At 27.7% G+C, this 24,265-nt stretch overlaps 5 protein-coding genes across 7 annotated transcripts in view; 3 read left to right on the forward strand and 2 right to left on the reverse strand.

The window, feature by feature from the left end:
• Nucleotides 1-4,319: 4,319 nt before the first annotated feature.
• Nucleotides 4,320-13,343, forward strand: LOC130667805 (TD and POZ domain-containing protein 1-like). Of its 2 annotated transcripts, none has more exons than XM_057469657.1 (2): nucleotides 4,320-4,549; nucleotides 11,885-13,343. In XM_057469657.1, the coding sequence occupies exon 2, from the start codon at nucleotides 11,949-11,951 to the stop codon at nucleotides 12,918-12,920; it is 972 nt and encodes a 323-aa protein (XP_057325640.1). In that variant the 5' UTR covers nucleotides 4,320-4,549; nucleotides 11,885-11,948; the 3' UTR covers nucleotides 12,921-13,343. The 2 variants fall into 2 exon arrangements, with proteins under 2 accessions (XP_057325640.1, XP_057325639.1); XM_057469656.1 differs by lacking the exon at nucleotides 4,320-4,549 and adding an exon at nucleotides 11,299-11,714.
• LOC130667803 (neprilysin-2-like) lies at nucleotides 6,350-10,526 on the reverse strand. Its single transcript, XM_057469655.1, has 10 exons — nucleotides 10,363-10,526; nucleotides 10,116-10,276; nucleotides 9,886-9,989; nucleotides 9,653-9,706; nucleotides 9,329-9,553; nucleotides 9,040-9,260; nucleotides 8,800-8,955; nucleotides 7,835-8,579; nucleotides 7,040-7,266; nucleotides 6,350-6,952 (listed from the first exon to the last, which is right to left on the reverse strand). Exons 2-10 carry the CDS (start codon nucleotides 10,145-10,147, stop codon nucleotides 6,620-6,622), a joined length of 2,097 nt encoding a protein of 698 aa, XP_057325638.1. The 5' UTR covers nucleotides 10,148-10,276; nucleotides 10,363-10,526; the 3' UTR covers nucleotides 6,350-6,619.
• Nucleotides 13,344-14,768: 1,425 nt separating the features above from the next.
• Nucleotides 14,769-16,366, forward strand: LOC130668486 (speckle-type POZ protein B-like). 2 transcript variants are annotated; one of them, XM_057470807.1, is made up of 2 exons: nucleotides 14,769-14,916; nucleotides 15,228-16,366. In XM_057470807.1, exon 2 carries the CDS (start codon nucleotides 15,284-15,286, stop codon nucleotides 16,253-16,255), a length of 972 nt encoding a protein of 323 aa, XP_057326790.1. In that variant the 5' UTR covers nucleotides 14,769-14,916; nucleotides 15,228-15,283; the 3' UTR covers nucleotides 16,256-16,366. The 2 variants fall into 2 exon arrangements, with proteins under 2 accessions (XP_057326790.1, XP_057326789.1); XM_057470806.1 differs by having other exon boundaries at nucleotides 14,769-14,947; nucleotides 15,228-16,365.
• Nucleotides 16,367-16,384: 18 nt separating this feature from the next.
• LOC130668487 (caspase-1-like) lies at nucleotides 16,385-21,899 on the reverse strand. The gene is made up of 4 exons (XM_057470808.1): nucleotides 21,684-21,899; nucleotides 21,130-21,350; nucleotides 17,429-17,734; nucleotides 16,385-17,355 (listed from the first exon to the last, which is right to left on the reverse strand). Exons 1-4 carry the CDS (start codon nucleotides 21,803-21,805, stop codon nucleotides 17,105-17,107), a joined length of 900 nt encoding a protein of 299 aa, XP_057326791.1. The 5' UTR covers nucleotides 21,806-21,899; the 3' UTR covers nucleotides 16,385-17,104.
• Nucleotides 21,900-22,152: 253 nt separating this feature from the next.
• LOC130668503 (uncharacterized) overlaps nucleotides 22,153-24,265 on the forward strand; it is a 35,268-nt gene continuing 33,155 nt past the window's right edge. Inside the window, exon 1 of the mRNA XM_057470832.1 lies at nucleotides 22,153-22,282. The gene's annotated coding sequence lies outside the window, so the exon portion shown is untranslated. The remainder of the gene's footprint in view (nucleotides 22,283-24,265) is intronic.

Genomic DNA, 24,265 nt, shown 5'->3' on the forward strand with positions numbered 1-24,265 from the left:
TTATTATTTTAGAACGACGTATTTAAGGCCATTCTCAGACAGTATGATATTAAAGTTAGCTGACGTTTAATAATTTTTGAATTTTATTAAAATCGATAAATTATAGAAAAAAATATTTTTAAAAATTGCTCCTACAGTTTGATTAATTTTCTACATATAGAAATTTTTATGAGTGTGAATGTAGCAGACATTAGACCAATTAAAAATTATAAATAAATAGAGTACATAATTAAAAAAATAATATTTATGAAAAATGCACTGATTAATTTCTAAATTTTTAAAATGCGCATTTTTTTAAAATTTAATTTTATTAATTATTTACTGTATTGATTTAAAATTTGGAATTTGTCTGATGTCTGCTACATTCACACTCATAAATTTTTAGTTTTCTTATTTTTTGGAATCGATTTGTTAAAAAACAAATTCGAAAATTGTTAACTGTATGTTAATTTCAGGATCATCAGACAGTGTCCCCCACTTTTCTAAAACTTTCATTGACTTTCAATTGTAATGACTGTATCAAAATTTTATCAATTAATTAAAAAAAAGTAAAACATTATTTAAAAAAAGGACAATTTCTCCGAGGTATAGATTAAAAAAAAAATTACTTACAGTTGTTACCAATTGGGAGTTAAACGAAATTTGTTGAATAAATTTCAGTACAATTTTCATGTCACTTTAATAATTCGAATTTTTAAATTTCGTGGGCTAAAATTTATTCAACAAATCGTCCTCTTTCTGGGTAAACCTCGTAACTGCAAAATCATAATTTTTTTAGAAATCGTTCAAAACATCTATTCTGTTACACGTACGTTAATGGGAATATTAAAATTCAAAAGTCTCTCGAACATTCTGTTATAATTATTAAAATTTTAAGCTTTTTTACGCAATAGCAGTACCGAAGAATATTTTTCACTCATAATTTTAATTATGAAAAAAAAAAAGTAGTTACGAGGCTTACCCAGAAAGGGGACGAAATTTCGTTTAAATTTTAATTGATAACAACTGTAAGTAAGTTTTTTTAAATCTATAGTTCGGCGAAATTGTCCTTTTTTAAATTAATGTTTTTACCTTTTTTTAAAATTAACTAATAAAATTTTGATACTGTTGCGACAGTTCAAGGTCATTGAATATTTTTAAAAAGTGGGACCCCCACTGTCTGAAAATGGTCTTAAATTAAATATTTCTTGTTATGAATATTTATATTAAAAAATAAATAATGATTATTATTTGTTTTTATTATTAATGTGGAGAAAGGTACATTTGTAATTTATTATATTTATTATTTTTATTTAGTTGTAAATTTGATAATTTGGTTTGATGATTTTCATTCTAAAAAATTATCACGGTTCAAGTATTTCCTTATATATACACATAAATATGTAGGTATAGACGTGCATGTGTGTAGAAAAAATGAAACAATTTCTCTTTATATAAAATAATTATGTATATATTGTACACATTTAATTCTTAATGTGGAGTATAAAATTAATTATAACATCAAAAAGTGAAAGGTTCAATTAAATTACAAATAATTGATATTAATATTTTTTTTTGCTTTGTATGCTCGTAAATTACAAACATTACAATTAAATATAAAAGATATTAAAATCTAGTGGTATTCACTACTCAGTGAATTAATAATATATAATCATAGTCGTTGAGTTGACGACTAGTTTATTACTCATTTCTTTTGCAAATTATAAAATCATTAAAAAAACTTAGAATTTTTTTTTATTTTCTGATTGTTTTTATAAATATTTGTTTCAAGTTCAAATGGTTTATTCTTAGTTATTATTAAGTTTAATAAGGACGATAATTATTTTTAAAACCAATGAGTTAGTAGCAATGGGGACAAATTAAAAACAAAAGATGTAATTGAATCTGTCTAAAGATAAATTTAATATTACATGCCCTCATTTTCGTATTTGTAGTCTCGTATAATATTATAATGTTATGATATAAATTATCGTATACGAATAAAATACATCGGGCTTATCAATTATTAGTCACATGCATCAACACGTTGTTGTGTTATTCTTCATTATTTTTTTTTTAGATGCATAAATATTGTGGTTAATTATAACGCATTAAATTATACATTTTAAAATCACGTGATTTAAATAAAAAACTTTTTTTTTTAAATTAAATCAGTACAGATTTTTTCTTATTATTGTTACTAATTTTAGTATATTAAATATAAAATTTCAGTAATGTCACAGACTATAATTTTGAATTACACAAATACATTCATTTAATTTAATTAATCTTATATATCTCAAAAAATTAGAGTTAGTTAATTAAAATTAATTATATAGATATTAACAGATCCAATTATTGATACTTTTTTAATTATTAACTTCACTTCCTTGTAGATCTTTAGAAAGTATAAATGTTTTAATGTAATTTTTAGAATATTTTTTTTTCAAAATTTTATTTTTAGTTTACAATAAAAAAGATCCGTTCACGGAAAAAAAGAAATGTTGCTGTAATAGGCGAACGTTCCTGTAGCATGAGTTTGTTGCTGCAACAGGAATAACGTGGGGCTGCAACAGGATATTTCTGTTACAGCTACACGACCAGGGTTGTAGCTGTAAGAGAAAAGTCCTGTAGTATTTACAGGTCTAGTCTGGTTGCATCCACAGGAATAATCCTGTCGCAGCTAGAGGATGAATTTTTTATTAGATACCAACAATACCAACTGATCACAATTTTGTTGACAACATACGTTAATTGTTTCAATCAACACTAATTAGCTGACTTTACTTCCGGATCAGTATGTCTCTAATTTGACTTCGTGAAGTAAAACATCTCTATCTTCTGCGTATGCGTGATTGAATTAAAATAATTTGTTAAAATAAGTACCAAGCAAAATTGCTTGGCGGTAAAAATTCAATAATTAAAAAAAAATTCGATATTTATTATTTTCCAATAAAATCTGGTTAAAATTTTTTAATCAAATTGAATCAGATTTAATCAGGAAATACTAAATTCATTTTTCAATTGTTTTTCGATTGAACCCGATTCTATTAGATAGAAATATTTGAATCGTATTTTATCGGAAAATAATAACGTTTTTTCAATTATTTTCCGATTGAATCCGATTTCAGTTTTTTAATCAGATTCAATCGAAAAATATGTAAGCATTTATTTCTTTTAGATTAACTTTCCGATTTCCGATTAACTTTTAATCGGATTCATTCGGAACTTTCCGACTAATTCTGAGTAGAATTTTCGGATTATCGGTTACAATCGGAGTTTTTAATTAGAGAATTTCTAATTCAGTTTGATATGAACAGCAAAATTTCGTATTTGTTGTAATAGATTTTGAATAATAATAAATCGGAAATTTTTCATTTATATAAGATTGAATCAGAATTATTAAACAAGATGACATCACAGTAAAAAAACTAAGAAAAAATTTTCCTATAGTTAAGCAAACTATCTTTGAAACTCATAGAAAATAAAGTGATTTTTATTTATAGCATTAGTAACAATAATAAGTTATACATTTTAAAATCACCCGATTTTAAAAAGAAATTTTTTTTTTTTTTATTGTAATTTAGTGATTAAATCTAATAAGTATATTTTTTTATATACTTCTTGTAGTGCTAATAATTGAAATTTCTACGTTAATAATATTTTTATTTTGATTTGATAAAAAAAAATAATCTATATCATCTTTTTACTTTGGTTTAAATGTTGAAATGGATACGATTGATAGATATTGCACTATTACAATTTTACATGTTTTAATATTATAGACTTACCACTCAGCTTGAAGTGGTTTACAATTTTCGCTGATCACACTCTCTCACAGTTCACCAATTTGAATTTATGATCGCGGAATTTTTATTATTAAATTCGCTGGGACCCTGCACTGTGGCTTAGGGATTTTAATTTAGCGGAATTAAATACACTATTCGGACTCGAAGCTACTGGGGTACCGAAAGGATGCACTCCCCTATCTATCGAATACGAATGCGAATATTTGAATTGAATTTAGGATTTCGATCTAGGAATCTGGAATCCTAGACTGTAGACCGTCACGAGACCGATGATCCTGATTTGGGTGAGTCGAATTGACCGAGATTTTACCAAGATTAAAATTTAAGTATTTGGCCAAGGAGCCCAATTGCCTAGGCGTGGACCGTCACGTGAACAACGATTAAAATTTTAGACTCTGATTCGCGGTACTAATCGGACTTAGCCGTTTAGAACTAATCTTTACTTTGAACTGGTAGAATCTCAGTCCAAGAACCGGCAAAGATTACTACAGATTAGCGATTGACTGTGACAAAAACAATTGAGTAATCCACGCTATAGGTCTAGTATTAGTAATAATTTCCTGGATTAGGGAGTCGAGATACGTCTCAAAATAGACAAAAACATGATGCGTAAGTGTTCCGGATTCGGAGGTCATCCTATGTGACAAACAAATGAGTAAGCCTGTTGAGCACTCCGCGTTATAGATCCGGCATTAGTAATAATTTCTGAAGTTTGGGAATCAAGATATGACTCGAGATATTGAATTTGGGCTATAAGTAAGGTAAATCATTTAGCATGTAAAATTTTTATTACCGCTGAATCATTAGAGGCCCAGTACACACGTGCACGCGTCCCAGATAGAATGGACGGTGATTTCATCATTATTTCGGTCATCTATTAGGTACTATGCTCATACACACACACTCTCTTGTAACTGTATTGTCACTAGATGTACGCAGGTATTAGTGGATGCAAGATGATCCTAGGTATCATAGTTGGGTTTGAGAAAAGATAGTATAGAGAGAGAGAGAGTCAGGTATATACAATATTGTCCTATCTGTCGATATCTGTCCGTTCTCGTTCATCGTGCATGCACTACCATAGGTACCTGAGAAAATTTATCACCGCAGAGTTGGGTGTAGTCGAGTCCTTCTTGTTTATACAATAAAAATAATAAAAGGTGTTAATTTCGCTGATTAAATCACAATTTATATATATCGATTGTTACAAAATAAACAGAAAAATAATTCTAGACATAATCGCTACGTATTTATAGAACTAAACAAGCTCTACTTTATAGAATTATGCTCAATAGAAGTACACTATAAAAAAATGGCAGAGTAAAACATATAAAATGATCATTAAAAAGAATTAAAATTTTATTAGTTTATTTGATTACATTGATTATACATCACTTATTAATTATCAATCTCGTTTTTTATACAAAAAAAACATACAAAAATTATTACAACCCGGGAAAAAATGATTTTGCCTAATTATATATAATTATATATAAGACCTTATATATAATTAGATCTAAAAATTGGCCAGGTCTAATTATATATAATTTATATATAATTATATATAGGTTATATATGATTATATATAATACGTTATATATAATTAGATCTGAAAATTGGCCAGGTCTAATTATATATAATCATATATAAGTTATATATACTCATATATAATTAGATATGATTATGTATAATACATATATATCATATTTTATATATAATTAGATCCGAAAATTAGGCGGGTTTCATCATATATATGATTATGTGTAATTTATATACAATTACGTATGTTCATGTACGATTAATATTGAAGTATTCAGAGGGAAGTTTTTTTTTTAATTATACGTTTAATTATACATAAGTTTATTACTTTTTTAACAGACTGAAAAATATAATGTAACGCTTCGTAAATATTTTAAAATTATAATTTATAGTAAAATTGTAATCATTATTTCTGTAAATATACACCTAAAACTATAATGCATTTAACGAGTACTGATTATGAAATATCAATAAAGACCATAGAGCATCTAATATATTAAATAAGAAAAACTAAATATTAAATATATTCTATAAATAAAATATTAACTTATATATATATATATATATATATATATATATATATATATATATAAATAATTAATTTATATTTGATTATATATAGATTTAAAGATCTAAAATATAATAAAAATTACTATATATGGGTCTATATAGGTCAGGCCTAATCAGATCTAATCATATATAGACCCATGTACAACTATATATGGGTATATACTATTATATATATTCCATATACAATCATATATAATTAGGCAAAATCATTTTGTCCCGGGATATAATTAGATCTAATTATATATAAGGCTATATATACTTATATATAGGTCTATATATAACCATATATATTCTATATATAATCATATATAATTAGGCAAAATCATTTTTTTCCCGGTATAATTAGGTCTAATTATATATAAGGCTATATATACTTATATATAGGTCTATATATAACCATATATATTCTATATATAATCATATATAATTAGGCAAAATCATTTTTTTCCCGGTATAATTAGGTCTAATTATATATAAGACTATATATACTTATATATAGGTCTATATATAACCATATATATTCTATATATAATCAGGCAAAATCATTTTTTTCCCGGTATAATTAGGTCTAATTATATATAAGGCTATATATACTTATATATAGGCCTATATATAACCATATATAAGTATATATAATACCATATATAATTATATATATTCCATATATAATCATATATAATTATATATAATTAGGCAAAATCATTTTTTCCCGGGAAAACTTATTAGAAAGTGCACGCAGGTCCATAATTTTCAACAAATGAACCATCAGCTGGACAATTGAAATCTTTATGAAATTCTCGGAAATTTGTCACAGCTCTTATTTTATAAAAGTCAAAAACGGAATACTTATTATCGATAACTATTGGTTCTTTTTGAAAATTATTACAGGAATTACGAATTGAATTAATCCAGAACAACTGATTATTTGAGAAGGGTAATTCGGGTAGCGAGGGTTCAATTCCATTTTCGGTGAGCCATTTTTGGTAAGCTCGATATGTTGCTTTGTAAGCGATATGTTCGCTAATTTGTTTTTTAGCGTAAAACAATTCTTCAATCTAAAAATGACAAAATTTTAATTTATGTTTATAATTCAAATATTTATTTATAAATGTATTCATTTTACAAGTAAATAGATGTCTTACCGGACGTCCTACGTTATCAGAAGTATAATTCTTCATTCGTTGCTCGAAACATGTTGCTTTATTATGATAAACTCTACGCAAATCAATGCTACTAAGATTGTCTATTCCCAAAGAAACAATCGTCTTTACTATTTCATCGGCAATGGCTTTACCAGTGTAACCGTAATTTACATACATCGGATAATGAACACTGAAGAACGGTTCTTGAAGCATTGACATTGGCACATCTGTAAAACAAATGTTTATTAATTATTAACCAATTAATTAATCATTCTATCTCCTGACGGTCACATGGCGTCCAAAAGATCCTAGGCTACTTGAAACTCGAAATATCTCAATAGCTATTGAATTTTATAGAAAAACACAAGATACCTTTTTTGTAGAAAATTTAAAATCATACAAAAAAGGTACCTTGCAATTTCTTTGATAACTCAATATTTACTTATATATTTTAAAAAAACTAATCACACTTTTTTTACTGAAAATTTTGAACTTTATTTATTGTTATAGGAACTTTAAGGATATTTCAAATTTTTCATCAACTTAAATCCATTTTTCATCAATCAAAGTACATTTATTTCGGAATAATTTGCTACGAGATTACGTTCAAAATATTGAAAATTAACAAAGTTCTAATTAGTTGTATTGAAAAAGTCATATTTCCCATTATTTTATTTATAACTTAAAAATAAAATTTATGATAAAAATGGATTGCTGATCAAAAACGCTGGCGTACGTCTTATCGATGCTTTGTGATCGTAGAGGGTAAAAATATTAATAGAGAAAAAAAAATACAGAGCACTCCTTTATCGTTGTATACATGATCAGATGTAACTATATTGTGAGAATTTATTTTAATTAAATTTGTGTAGGTATCGAATTTTTGATCAAACAATTCCAAATTTATTAGCGTCTGGAGATAATTATTCGTGTCTATTTCTAAATTTTCGTAATATTTTAGAAATTCATCATCGGTATTATTCTTGTCTTTAAAACCAATTACGAATGACATATTTCCAAGTATCTCAATTCCCTGATTTTTAGTTCCTTTGTCCATCCAAGTCGACTCGTTTATCAAATCCACCAATTGCTCTTTTATATTTACTGCCATTTCTGTGATAATCATATCGATGCCATTTTTGTAGAAATTTTTAGCAAACAATAACTTAAGAGCGGGATCTAGATAATCTCCGATAACGCTTAAGCAAGAGGTCTCACGCCTCTCGATCATGCACTTCTGAGTCAAACAGTATTCGCGTTGTAGCTCACGAAATTCCTCTGTCAAATAAAGAATCGTTTCTTGTATTATTCTCCATACTGCGTAATTTACTTGGACACGTTTCGGAGTTTTTTCCATGAGCTCGAAAAAGCCAGAAAGGGCCGGAAGTTTCATAACACTTAATTTTGAAAGATTCGTTGGAGTTTCATTGTTACAAACTCGAATATTTTCAAAGAATTTTTGCCAATTCGTTGATGGAAATTCTTTGGTAAGTTCATAGAATGATATTTCTGTATTATCAAATTTTTGATCATTGTTTAGCTAAACCCAAAAAGAATTGAAAAAATTAATAAAAATTATTTAAAGTTTTTGATTAATTAGGGGTGTATGAATAAGTTTTCAAATTATTAAAATAGTTCCAATAATTCTCGAGTTTTCGAAGTACTCAGAAATTTCTGAATCAACTGAAAATCTGAATTTTCTTATTAAATTTGAATTAAATATTATTTACACACCCCTACAAATAATGTCAAGTATTGACTTTAGAAATGTCACATTCGAATGCAACCATTTCATCAATTTCTTCTTTCGATGTTTGGGTGTTTCCTAGCAATTCAGAGACTTTAGCAATATAATTTTTGTAAGCAGCAATTACAGTATTCGACGGAGCGGATCTCGAAAATTCACCAGAAGCAACCTGTGAATAAGGAATATTAGATCTTTTTAACCAACAGTTTTGCTAGAAAGATTAAAAAAGCATTTAATTCGAAATTTCTCATACGTAGAGTAGCAAGCCGACTGTTGGCTCACCATCATGTTTATTTTGGAACCTCGTGAAATCTAAGAAATGAAACGATGCTAATCCGATGTTTTGGGTTTTTATTGAAAAATCTATCCAATCGAAATCCGATTCTTTCCAATTGTCTCCTTCCAAAAGAGGCCAGCTGCCGAGCTTTTTAATAACATCGCGCAGAAGATCCAAAGATTGCTGTCCAGCATTTTCTAAATGGCGTTTAATGACAATTAGTTTTTTGAATAAGAAGTGATTTTTTATATTCAATTTTACTGACCGTATCTCATGCATGTTCTGTAAATATCGTTGATAAGTTTAAAGGGTCTGAAGTCGGCGAAATCACCTGATTGCGTCACCAAATTTTCAAGATGTTTGCTCATGATATCATAGTTCACGTTGGTTTTTTCTGAAAAGCTCTCAAGTCTAGAGTGACCGCAAACAAATTGTTGAATGTTGTTACAAGGATTTATATTCATGTCGAGCGTTGTATTAATTTTTTTAGCTGTAAGATTGTGATTCATTATAAATTTTACTGCGATTATTTTTTTTTCTAATTTGTAATAAATCTAGTCTTCCTGCATAAAATAATTATTGTACTTACTGAGTTCTAAATAAAGTTCTTTACAATCTTTATCCGGACAGTTCTTTGTTACTTCTAAAGAAAATTGATATTTATACATAAAGAAGACTGGGGCCAACTGAGACATCATTTTTGGTACAATCAAATTTTTTTTTTCTAAATGATGGTGTCTCATTTTGCCCCAAGTTTTCCGAATACAGAATAAAATTCGAATTTTTCGAAAGTATTAAAACAACAATCAATTGAAAACTTACCGCTATTCTGATGTATTTCGGTGATAACCGCAGCTGAAGTGTTGGTCAGAAAGAAAGAAAAAATAACACCAATACTAGCAACAACAAATACTTTTCTCAAAATTCTGTAACAAATCATAGTTATATTTACTATACTAAAAATTATTTCTATTCAGTAAAACAAAATTTGTTAATGAATTGTTCAGTCGAGAATTGAAATATTCATAACGTAAATGAATAATTATTCGTACTTGTAATAGTGACCCATTCTGACCAAAATCATAATATTTCACTTTCGACTTAAAAATAATGCTCTTCATTGAAACTATTTTAACAGAATAACCCTCTGGGGCAAATTAACAGACTTTTATATCTATCATGGGCTCTTTTCACTGTGACCCCTCTTCGCTGCCTTTAAAAAAACAAACGAGAAAAATAAAAAATAACAGATATTCGTATTATAGTTTTTTTTCTTGTTAACTATGACGTAACAGTCACCGAATATCATAAGTTTAGTCCGAGTTTATTATATCTAATCCTTGTCCTCAATTTAACCAAAACAAAAACGTACGAGTAGGAGTTCCCCATCATTTTATAATAAAATAATCTTATAGCTTAAATTACGTTGTTATTTTATTATCTAGTCATTAATATCAATAATACTGCTTAATTCTAACAATGATTCAGATACTCATCTAAAAAAAAAACATTTCACTTATGAAGGATTTGTAGATTATAATTATCTGAAAAAAATAATTACATTATAATTTCAAAATCTTGAGTGTAAAATCAATTTTGGTACTTTAAAAAAAAATTATTCACGTGATTCTAGATTTCAGGAAATTTAGATAAATCTACATAGACTCAGCTGCTTTAATTTGGATTGACATTAGAAAAAAAAAATCTGAAAACTGCAGGAAAACCCCAAAACTTCACACTGTTTTCAAACTCAGGGAGCTAAGTTTAGATTTTCGATCGATTTTCTGTAGAATTTCTCAGACGAAGATTCCGACCAAAATGAAGACGTCTGTTAGGGTTTCCCGTACAAAGTTTGGAAATCGGGCCATTACTGGGCCAAGAATGTCGATTAATTCAGCAGCTGAACCTGAGAGCGTTCAGTTTCTTAAAACTAGAAAATTTTTTTCCAGTTTTAAGAAAACTTTTGTCTTCAATTTATATAAGCTACAAACGAATTTGCAATATATTCTGATTTTTAATTTTTGTAGTAATAATAACTAAAGATTTTTAAGGCATAGCATCTTGAATAAAAAACGTATACGTTATATATAACTATAATCGTCCCGATGAAAGCTTGGGATTTTTTCCCACCACGGTTTCTTCCCCACCCTTTAAATGTTGGTTCGGCACATGCGCACATTCTAATATTGAGTGGTTCAGGACACTAGGTTTGCCAAATCACTACAAATTAATTTAGAAATAATAATTATTTATTTATTGAAATTATACTTAGTAGGTTACACAATTTTGTATATTATCAAAATCTTTTCTTATTTTTATCGCTACAGCCGTAGCCAGATAGTTATATATATTTTATATCTGTAGTCGACCCTGGGAAAAAGCGCTTGCTTTCGCGGCTTTTGTCTAGGTTGAGTTGGCGCAATGGCGCGACAGACGCTCACCCTATCGTCGCCTGCCGGTACTACCAGTAAAGCCACCATAACATTATGGTGGTGGGGGAAGAAACTGGTGGTAAAAAAATCCCAACTTTTCATCGGGACGACTATAGGTATTAAAGAAAAGAGATCAAGTTTCTTTTGCGACGCAATTTATTCATTTATTGAATTAACATTAAAAAGATATTAAACAGTTCATTTATTGAACTGAAAACGGTAAATAATTTAATTTGATATTTATTAACATTAATTTTTGAGAATCAAAAAATTGTATTCATTGACTAAGAATGAACTAGAAATTTATTGGTTATTAAACTAAATCTCAATATTTTGTAGCAAATACATTTTTGAAATATGAATTAATTGAAAAATTTTTGCCATTACAGATATTTACTAAACTTTAAATAAAAACAATTGTTTGGTTACAAAAAAAAAAAAAAAAAAAAAAAAATGAATCAATTATATCCAGAAGATGCAGAAGTGATAGATAAAAAATTTATAATAAACTTGAGAAGGACAAATCAATCGAGAGATTCAGATCGTGTTAACATTATAAACTCTCCTCCTTATGGAGAAATTTATCTTTCTGCATTATTAAATTCTCAAAATAAATTAAATATCAAAGTTACTAAAGTAGTTAAGAAGTCAGCAAATGTAACTATTGAATTACAAGTGGATGGAATGGATCGAATAATAAAAGACTTCAGTAACTGGACAGAAAAATGTAGTTTTGATAATATTTTATGTCCAGTACGTTTTCAAGAATGTTCACTACATTCTACATCATCGTCCTTTCATGATATTAGTATTGATTATGATTTAAATATTTCTTGTAAAATAATTTGGTATGGTTTCGTTGATGAATTAAATTCACCGAATTTATATAAAAATACTCAACATTATTTGAACAATTCAAAATTCAGTGATATTGTTATCAAAGTTAAAGATGAAGAATTTAAAGCACACAAAATTATTTTAGCATCTCAAAGTCCTGTGTTTAAAAAAATCTTGACAACTGACATGAAAGAATCGAGAGAAAATTGTATTAATCTTCCAAATCTTGATGCTGAAGTTGCTCATGAATTACTTTACTTTTTATATCATGGTAAAGTCGTAAAAGCGCATGATGATGATGATCTTGCTTTACAATTATTTGAAACCGCAGGAATGTATCAAATAGAAAAACTTAAAGACATTTGTGCTGTAATATTGAGTAATAAGTTGACTGTGACCAATGTAGTTATGTTACTAGAAATTGGTGGAATCCACAATTCATTTATTTTAAAAGAACGTGCGATATCATTCATTATGATCAATCGCGATGACATTATTCCGTTAGACGATTTTAAAAGATTATGTATTCGTAACTCAAAATTGACATGCAAAATTATTGAAAGAATTGAAAAATTTTATAGAACATAATTTTATATTATAAAAATGTCATTTTGTTAACTAATAAAAATAGTCACTGATTGGCATTGTCGATTATTTGTTATCTTATATTATGTGGTATATTGTACACCAAGGGAGAAAAGTAAGGCATTCCTACTGTGTAAAATTGCCTACTTGAGCCAAAGGCGAGAGTTTGCCACTGTTTGTGGGAAGAATGGTACATGCAATATTCTTTTTTCATTTGTTTGAACGACTTTCTTTCCAAACAGGGCAGGAATAAAACTTTTGGCTCAGATAGACAATTACACACGAGTCTTGAAATGTCCTGCTTTCTTCCTTTGGAGTGTAATATATTATTTTATTTTTGTTTGTATAATCAAAGACATTGTTAGCTTAGTGATCGAAATAATAAAATTAAGACAAAGCGATAAATTTGTGCATTGTACATTTATAAGGACCATAAAATTTCTCATAGAATTCGTTCTATTTATTGTCATAAATTCTCTATATTAGGAAAAAGACCTAGTACCCGATCACTCCGTACTTAAAAATCTATATTTAATAAAATGTAGTAAATATATATAGATATACAAATACACGAGTGATTGGGTACTAGGTCTCTTACCTTAAAGAACAAACTATTTTTTAAAAATAATACATATTTTTGTAATGGTAAACTATATTAGTTACTATTCTTTATAGTATTTTTGTTTGTCAATGGAATTTTTATTATTTGTATGTTTTATATACGAGATCAAGAATTTCGATTGAATCTTCCCTGATTAAGAAGTACAAGCAACCTGCAGTCACTACGTAACTGCCCAAATATCACTACTAAATTTATAGAATACGCGGAAAAAAAGATTTCTTGCTGCAACAAAATTTTAATTTGCACCAAGAAATTTTATGCATTATCAATTAAATACAAAAATTGTCTTGAAGCGAGAAAAAATTTTTTTGGTCAACAAATAACTCCTTGCACCAAGTAATTTTTTCTAGTTTTAAATAAATTTTTGTTTTCGATTCACAATGCAAAAAATTTCTTGGGGTAAGTAAAAATTTTTTTTAAGCGAGTAAAGATTTTTTGTGTGAAAATGAATCCTTTTTTTTGCTCTGCACACCTTTTTAGCTTGGAGAGGCTTCCTAAAACCAAAAGGGAGTATAAAAATCTATCATTTTGGAATAAGTAACGCGATATAAATAATATCGATATATATTCAGTGACATTCAGTCATATTTAGTGACAGAATAATTAAAGTATTAATTTATTTAAAGAAAATGAATACGATCGTCTTTTTTCTCGCGTAATTTACATGTAATTCGAATGATATAGGTAAATCTATTTATCTCAATACTTGGCAATTAAAAAGAGTTTAAACTATGAAAAGGCACAAATTCAAGTCACGATCTATCTAATGATACCAATTTCAATAACATTAACTATTTCTATCATACAGATATGGCGGTAACAAAATTTTCCTCATTCTCTTAATAATATAGATGATTTGTTCCATGTTAAATGTATATCTATATATTAAGCGATTCAAATTGTTTTAAATCATTTCAAACTGTTTGAATCATTCCAAATCATTTTTTAAAATCAGGACTATTGAGAATAGAAAATTGATTATGTTCCGATTAAATCTGATTCACTTCAATCAGAGAATCTCTAAATATTAAACAGAGACCCAATAACTCACTAATTAGTAATTCATAAATTTTTTAATAACAGTCGATTTTTTATAATCGTACGTAATTCGTAATTAAGAAATCAAATCGATTTCTTATCGATTAACTGAAGCTGTGATAATTAAAAAGTATCGATTATTAAAACTAACAACTCGAATTTTCGATTAATCGATTATTTTTGCAATTTTATAGTATAACATCGTAATTTTTAAAACAGTACCTTCATTATAAGATACTTTTTGGCAATCGCTAATTTTTAATTTAAAAAAAAACTTGCAACAAAATAAAATAATTAAAGCAATTAATGAACATAAGATATACTTTAAATAATAATTATGTAAGTGTTTTAATATGCTATCAAAGAATCGGTAGGTGTAAAGAGGTTACATCAAAAAGTACCCAAGCGGCACAAAAAAAATTCGTTGACTTTATGTTAAATTTAAAACGACAATTTGTTATCATGAATTTACATTAAACAATTGTTGACTTAAATTCAACAAAAACTCAGCAATTTTTTTTGTGCCGCTTGGGTATTTCACTATGTATGTGGACATTTTATTTATTATTACTTTTTTAAATAATTATTTAATGCAATAAATTAATTATCCATTGTAAAATAGATTAATTGAAATATTTATTTACTTGCAGATTATATTCAATAAATGCAAATTTGAAGCAACATTTCGTTGAAGTGAAAACTGCATATGATGGAATCGCTTACACCACATAAAATAATCATAAAATCCTTTTCATTCGAGTTGATTCAAGAGGAATGGAAAAATTCAGAAAAGTCAATTTTAGGTGATGAGTCGACTAATTTATTTGAAGAATTTTATATTTCTGTATTTTCAAATGGACTTAATGACTTAAAAATCAGAGTTATAAAAACATTCACAAGGTCAGCAATAGCGACTATTGAATTACAAATTGAAAATTCCAAGCGGATAATAAAAGACATTTTTGATTGGAAAGATGTATGTGATTTTGGCATCATATCATGCCCTGTAAAATCTATGAGGGTTAATTCCAGCAGAACCTGCAATCCAGTTTTAGATTGTCGATTTAACGTTAATTTAAATATTTCTTGCAAAATAATCTGGTACGGATTTGTCGATGAATTAAATTCATCAAATTTATATGAGCACACAGGGAACTATTTGTTAAATACAGAATTCAGTGATATTGTAATTAAAGTACAAGATAAAAAATTTCCAGTTCATAAAATTATTTTAGCATCTCAAAGTCGAGTATTTGAAGAAATGATAACAAACTTAATGAAAGATCAAGAAAATACTATTTGCCTTCCCGACATTAAAGTCGAAGTAGTCGATGAATTATTGACATTTCTATACCACGGTAAATTGGTAAAAGCTATTGATGATAATGATCTTCTAATGGAACTTTTTGAAACCGCAGAAATTTATAAAATAGATGCATTGAAGGATAGATGCGCTATGATATTAAGTGTTAATTTAAATATTGACAATGTATTGAGGTTGCTAGAATTGTCAGAAACTTATAATTCAGTTGTTTTAAAACAGAGAGCTATAACATTTATTATCAATAATCGTGATGAAATAATAAACTTAAGTGAGTTTAAAGAACTGTGTGAATCTAATCCTGCGTTAATGTTTGGAATTGTTGAAAGATTTAAGACAATTCTCCATAGTAATTAATCATTACTAAGCTTTGTTCTTTAACAACTGTATTATGAAAAAAATAATCTGTTTTCTTTTTTATTCAAATAAAAAATTCTAATAATATAATTTTAAAAATTTAGAATAAGTTTTATTTGAAATCATCATTTATTATTTTAAAAATTTAGCAGTAACAGTTTTGCTATTAGTGGATGGTATAATAGGAAAATTTTATTAGATAAACTAACGCAATTGAGATACCTCTGGATAATTTATTTGATAAGCGAAGGAACAAAGAATGATATCCAGGCCAATTAAGATATTTTATATTCACTAAGAATTTTCAACTAATCTCTCAATTCCCTGTAAAATGAGTACCCACATCGGCATATTTAATGATAGTCTTTAGCATAAACCATAACTTGTTAGAGCTTGAAAAGCTCAAAGAGCTCGAAAACGGCGGGAAGTTTTGGGGCTGGCCCGCAGGGCCAACCGACGCTCAGATTTTTTCTGTGCAGACCACTCTGAAATCACTCCACTGAAAAGACAAGTTCCCTATCTACTCCGTAATCGGAGAGATTATTTTAAAACTCTGGAACTCTAAGTGACCGAGTGAATTCGGATTTAAATAAAATCCGTAATCACTACGAATTCACTCCCAATTTTTTAGAGCGTACTATGCTAATTTTGTCAATATTCATCAGAAGTTAACGACTACTGATTTAAAATTTTAAAAAAATCTTAATAATTTTTTACCAAGTTTCTGAAATCAATAATAAATGTATAAATCATAAGACAATTTTTTACTCTACGTCTATTGATAATAATAATAATAATAATAATATTGTTCTTTATTGATATTGATCATAAATTACTAATACTGATAATTCAAAGCTGGTCAGATTCATTCTTTGGATAAAACTTAAGAAGCTTTGTCAGTTTGGATATGATACAAGGTAGCTGTTTTTTCTCATCTAGTTTTGGTTTTTCTGGATTATAAGTCTGAAGTTTTATGGCAACATGTTGAATCACATATGTAAGGATCGTTAATATATCATCAGTTGTACCATGTTCGCGCAATTTGTCGCAAATTATTCGTATAAACCATGATCCCCAATCATTGCGCCATGCAAAAAAGCCTAAACCAAATTAATTTTTATTATTATCATTATTAATAATTATTATAATGATCAATCATAAACTGACGATTACCTGCTATTGTTGCATAGGCAACCAAAAAGTCTGTTCCGATGTGAAATGAATCATAATTAAATGTGGATCCATCAGTTCCAGTCCTGTTTACTAAAGGACTACCACCATCAAGTTCTTTACCTTGACAAGCTTGGATAAAAAATAACTTTGGTTTACCAGCAAGTGTTGGACACCTATTTGGGGTGAAGTTACACCAAATGGTGTCGGCATCATAACGTGTGTCGTAAGCGTCAAGTATACCGAGATCGCCGTGAGTCATTACAACGATAAGTAGACAATTATGTTGAGTATGATCCATTTCCGCAACTGAATAAATATTTTAATTAAAAACGCGATTAAAGACTTTATTTAAATAAGTTTCTGTGCTACAAACAAGTTTAAAAAAAAATATTAAATAATAAATATTTAAATAATATTTTTTTACAATAAATTTTTAATTAAAATATTAATGCTCATTCTATTGAAAGTTTTGGTAATTTAAAAACTAACTAAACGCAGATGAGAAACCATAAAACTCTACAGGAGTTACACTGGATTTTTTAAATAATAGTGTAATTAGACAATTCAATAGTTAATTATTTTGATGAGGTATAAATTAAATAACTATTACAATGAAAAGGTGTCTTCCTTATAATTATTTTATAAAGTCAATGAAAGAGTTTAACTACTGGAAAGAAGCTAATAATGAAAAATTTTGTTCTATATAGAGTGACTGGTCACTTAATGGAAGCTCATATTTTTTTTTTTTTTTTCATTTTATATGTATAATTAAAAAAAATACAATTTAAATTTAAAAAGAGACCCAAATAATAATTTAGTATTTTTTAACGTAATTATTAACTGGCTTGTCCGTTTTGCGGAATAAAAATTTGCAATAATTGAATAAAAATCGCAATAATTGAATTTTTAAAAAAACATAAAATATAATATATAAATAGAAAGTTTTTTTTAACCTTATTATTTTTTTTCTCAAGAAAACTTAAAAGTACTTAGGGGAAGGGGGGGGGGGGGGGGCAAAAGAGGGTAGGATAGGCAAAACGAGGTACCCCCAAAATTTGATAAAAAAAAATTTTATATTTTAAATGGTTTTTACACATTCCAAAATCACTTCTGTAAATATAATTAAGCGTTACTTTGAATTTTTTTTGATAAACTTTTTCAAAAATCAATTGTCAGTTGAAAAATATTAATGACGTTTGTTTTATGATGAAAACTATTGAAAATTTTTTTTCTTCTTTTGTATCCAATAAACATGTAAAATATAATTTTTCTTCATGTAAATTACTTACAAAAAAATTCAACTTAATCAAATTCGTTTAAAATCCACAGATTTTTTTTTTTTACCTTTTTTAGGGGGTACCCCACTTTGCCCGCAGAAATGAAAAATTTTTTTTTTCAACGGTAACTGAAAATTTGTTCTATTTACTTTGAATATCATGAAAAAAAAAAGATTTAGGGTGTTTAAGTCCTCGAAAACTTGGTATTTCCTTAAGTACCCCCTTTTGCCCCTCCCTCCCCTATAACTGTTATTTTAAGTATGTGTTTTTCTTAAAAATCTTGTTTATATATTTTATTTATTAGGTAAATCAATCATGTTCTGAAGTAGGATTTTTTTCAATGTTGTTTCTTATCGGTAGCTCGGTTCACAATTTCATGTAACTGATTTTCCTGACAGAAAATTTTCAGATTTAACTACAATTCTAAGATTGAATTATTTTGTTAAACTTGTTTTAATTCGATGGTTAAATTTTAAACCCCATTAAATTTTGTAATACTACTCACATAAACATAATAAATAATAAAAACAGTCCAAAGTTTCCTCCGATCAATTCTGCACGGAGAAAAATGTTGGTTCAAAACCTACTAATTTTTATTATGCTGTCGACGAAACTTGAAACAGGAAGGGAAGCATCCAAAAAATTATTATGCTCTTATGAAACATTATTATGCCGCATCACAATTATTATAATGTATAGAAGTAATTTTTATTAAATCTTATCGATAAGTGTCTCGCGCGTAGTAAGTATTATGATACAGCATAATAATTTAATAGATGCATGCATCTAATTATGTAGGTGATAAGTTATAACATTTAAATTTAATAAGGTTTATTAACTGGACCAGTCACTCTGTATATATAAACTATTCACCCCAGTCTCCTCGAAAATTTGTCTTCTAAAAAAATTTCTTTATAATGTATCTATAGATACATTAATTGTAATATACTACAATAATGTTAAAAAAATAATCAGGCTGCACGAAAAGAACAAGATGGACGGAGAGAAATTAATTATTGTATCTACTATACAAAACTTGTAATTTTAACCATCTAAAATGGTAATAACATTTTTCAGTGGTTATAATGATCAGTATTAAAATTGAAAATGAGAACAGCTACAATTGATGATGGTAACGGTTACTATCGAAGATGCTAATTGTAATTATTAAAAATTATAATTGTTACAATAGAAGATGGTAACTCTTACCATTCAAAGTTGTAAAAATTCTTAACTAAGAATGTGTGTGTGCTCACGTGAGTGTGTGCATGAGTGCGCTCGCGCGTGTGCGTGCATGTGTACGTGCGAGGGTATATGTGTGCACGTGTGTGTACATGTGGTCACGCGGGTGTGTGCGCACCCGTGTGCATGTGTGTGTGTGCATATCGCGGGTAAGTGTGCGCATTTGTGCGTGCGTGTGTGCAGGTGTGCGGGTAAGTGTGTGCATGTATGCATATGCGCGGGTAAGTGTGCGCACGCGTGGGGGTAAGTGTGCGCATTTATGCATGTGTGCGGGTAAGTGTGCGCATGTGTGCGGGTCAGTGTGCGACCCCGTATTTATGTACATGTGTGCGTGCATGTGCACGTGCGTAGATATATGTATGCTTGTGTGTGTGTGTACGTGTGTTAAATTAATCACTTCCCTAGTTTATCAAATTACAAATAGAGAAGCGTCTGACTATAACGTTTATATTTTAATTTTTTATTAGCTTAGATGGTCATCATTATTTTGGCTGATAGTAACCATTACCATCAGGTTATTAAGAATTACGATTTTTTATAATAGTAGTAATTATTTAAGATAATAACAGTTATAATTTTTGGTTATCATAAATAATTGTAAACTTTACCATATAGATGGTAGACACTACCATTCAGATTGTTTATTTAATAATTTAAATGATATTATCAATCATATAATTCAGTGGAAAAATTGTACTATAACTTGATGGTAACTTTTACCATAAAATTTTCTCCGTGTGGTATTGGCTTCTATTCGGATTATACTCAGTTATACTTGAGGTAAAAAATCAAATTTAGATAATAACCACATACATCTGGATTATGCTCAGTTCTATCTCAGATTTAACTCAGTTACATCTCACATATGTAACTCACATAAATCTGAGATAGAACTGAGTATAATCCACATGTACGTGGTCACTATCTAGGAACGCAACCAGTATAATCTTGAGCTGTATAATCTGAGATGTAACGGAGTTAAATCTGAAATCGAACTGAGTATAATTCAAATGTAAGTGGTTACTATGATACTATGCGAAATTTTTTTTTACGTCAGACGTAACTGAGTATAATCCGGGATAGTAGTCAGTAACATCTCGTTCTTTTTGTGTGGAAACTATTGATGAGTTGGTAATAAGGTACTTCACATTATATATTTAAAAACAAACAAAAATTATTTACCTTCGTTCAACTTCTCAACAATAGCACTGTGAGTGAAATCTTGACAGACATGAACATCAAACGATAAACCCTCTAAAGCATCAGTCAAATTTCGACAATCTAGATCAGTGCCATCCCGCCTAGATGATGGGCCCAAAAAATTTTTATCATAGTTCTCGTGGTTAAATATTATTGCATAGTTACGTTTTGTTTTATCCATCTCATAATGAGTTACTATTTCCCTTTAAAATAAATAATTTTGCATAAGTATTTATGATAATTTCAAAAACTGATTAATAATTATGATCCTGAAAGCAGACAATTAAAAATTTTATAATCCTAAAGTTAGCAGGCAATTAACAATTTTTTAATTTTCTTTCAATAATTTAATTAAAAAAAAAAAAATTAACTAAAAATATGCTCATGTAGAAAATTAAAAAAACAATAGGTGCAATTTTTTAAAACTTTTTCTTTTTTTCCAATTAATCGTTTTTAAAACAATTCAAAAATTATTAGACGTCGGCTAACTTCAGTATCATAAATAATTATAAAAAAAATATATGTTATATATATACCGTTTATAACCTCGATCATCTAGATCATTAATCTTAATTCCTTTGAAATTCTTAGGATTATCTTCGTCATTTAAGACATTATTAATAGCCCTGCTCAAATTATCTACACAAAAGGCACTCATATTTTTTTTCTTTAAATAAAAATACAAAAATAAAATACTTATTACTATGATCCTTGTACAAACACAAGTCGTGATCTATGACACTAAAAATCACTTTGTCGGTTCAATGACAGATCGCCTGATTCAAATCGGCGGGAAAAGTATGATGTCGAGCTGCCCTCTGTAGTTAATTTTGTAAACTATTTTTACTGCCGGTTGGTTAAGTAGAAAATTATGAACTCAGTCAGTAAATTTATAGAATAATTTTTTTATTGAGTGTCAATAATTATTTTTGAATTTAAATTATAAAATTTTACTGACAGATGGACTTTGTAAGTTATTTATTTATATTTTTTCATAATTATTGACCCAACTTTAAATTTTCCATAGTTACCATTAAATATTTCAACAAAAGTAAATATTGTGCAATAGATTTAAGTAAATAGTTTATTTAAAATTAAGTTATCAAGTTTATTGTTGATTCATCTGATAATTCAGGTATTTGATTATTTATTTTAATGAATAAATGATAAGTTATATGTAGATACATTTTGTAGAAATAAATTAGACCGTTTTACTTGATAATATAGTAGACATCCAGACATGGAGTAGTGGTAGATAATTAGGACTTGAGAAGAGTAAGACAATAAAAATATCAAATAAATAATTAATGACACATACGAAAGAGAATTTATATATGTGGGAGAAAATCCCCTTTGACGTTGGTCGGTGATTGGGAAATATTAGAGCGCAGTCCCCTCAGGTAAACTGGATCAAAGTTTGCAAGGTACGGAATTGCTCGTAACTGTCTACGTCAATTCCTAGCTAATACGTCAAAGTAGTTGGGACTATATATCCAGGATGTCTTTGATCCTATTGCAGGCTATATCTAGGTCTCTCTCTCTCTTTTGCTCACTCGTTTTGGCATCAGATCACCCCTTGGTGCTGCTGATGCCTCAAAAATGGAACCATTTACCCTCACATAGCACGACCTTACACTATCGAGTCACACGCGACAGATATCCGAGGGTGATGAAATCCAATTTAACCCGTTGTCACGTGGACCTTTCGTCATATCCAAATAGTGTCCATGTGACAGTACGATATCAAGTCGTAAAAAACATTTTTTTTTTTTTTTTAATAATCAATTATTTATTTAAACTTTTTTAAAATTCACTCCCGATTTTTATATGAACAATAATATTTAATAACTAGCTCCCATGAAAAAAATTTATAAAAACATATGTTAAAAAATAAAAAATATATAAATATAAAATATGTATAAAAAATATATTTTTAATAGCTAAATTTGGCCGATTTTCATTTATATTCTAAATGTAATTTAAATATATTAAAAATATATAAAAAATACATGTATGAAAATATAAAAAAAAATATATATTTTTATCATATTTTATTTTTTTTTTATATTATCATACCGATATTTTTTTAATAATTTTATATATATATTGAATATATATTTCTTTATATTTTCCTACATGTATTTTTTATATATTCTAAGATATTTAAATTACATTTAAAATATATATGAAAATCGGACAATAGTTAGTTATTAAAAATGTATTTTTATACATGTTTTATGTACATTTATATATTTTTTATGTATTTTTTCCATAGGGTAAGGCTATAAGTAATTTATAAAGAAATTTTTGTATTAACAAAAAAACTTTTTTAATTATAATTTAATTATATTATATTTATTATATATATTATATATATATATATATATATATATATATATATATATATATATATATATATATATATATATATATATATATAATAAAATATATTATATATATTATATATATATAAAATAATATAATAAATAATAAATTAATTAATGATTGAGATTTTATATTAAATACTTATTTTTGAAAAAATCACTAATTTTTATGTTAATTTGTGAAACATGAGAAAAAAAAATTCTTTAATAAATCATCGAAATTATAGTCATGTTATGACTTATGACTGATGATGGGAATAAATTTACGAGGGTAAAAAATGAAATAAAAAAAAAAAAATAGTCATGACGATGCTCTGTTGAGTTGACACACGAAGGCAGATGATACTTGGGCTAGTTAATATTTTCAGTAGGTTAGCCCACACGTCGGCTTATTTTTATCGCGTCATTCGAGAAAGCAAATAAAAATGAGACAGTAGTATCCAACTCTACAAGAAAATATATATATACGTGTATTATAAATAAATATAAGTATGTGGTTATGGAGGTTAACGCGGGAGAACATTAAGAAAGAAAAATAGGAGGACAGTGTGTAGTAGGATACATTACTTAGGTTGGGTACAGAGGTAGGAATAGACTAGAATCTCAACGATCTATGATCCTCCGTCGCCATAGATCATTCTATTGTGCGAAAGGGGAGTGTACACACATTATGTTATCCATGGTATCGCATCGCAGACATTATGGCAAAGCAACGTGTGTACACACTCTGGGGA

Source organism: Microplitis mediator, chromosome 5, assembly GCF_029852145.1.
Source record: "Microplitis mediator isolate UGA2020A chromosome 5, iyMicMedi2.1, whole genome shotgun sequence".
In the NCBI taxonomy this organism is placed as follows: domain Eukaryota; kingdom Metazoa; phylum Arthropoda; class Insecta; order Hymenoptera; family Braconidae; genus Microplitis; species Microplitis mediator.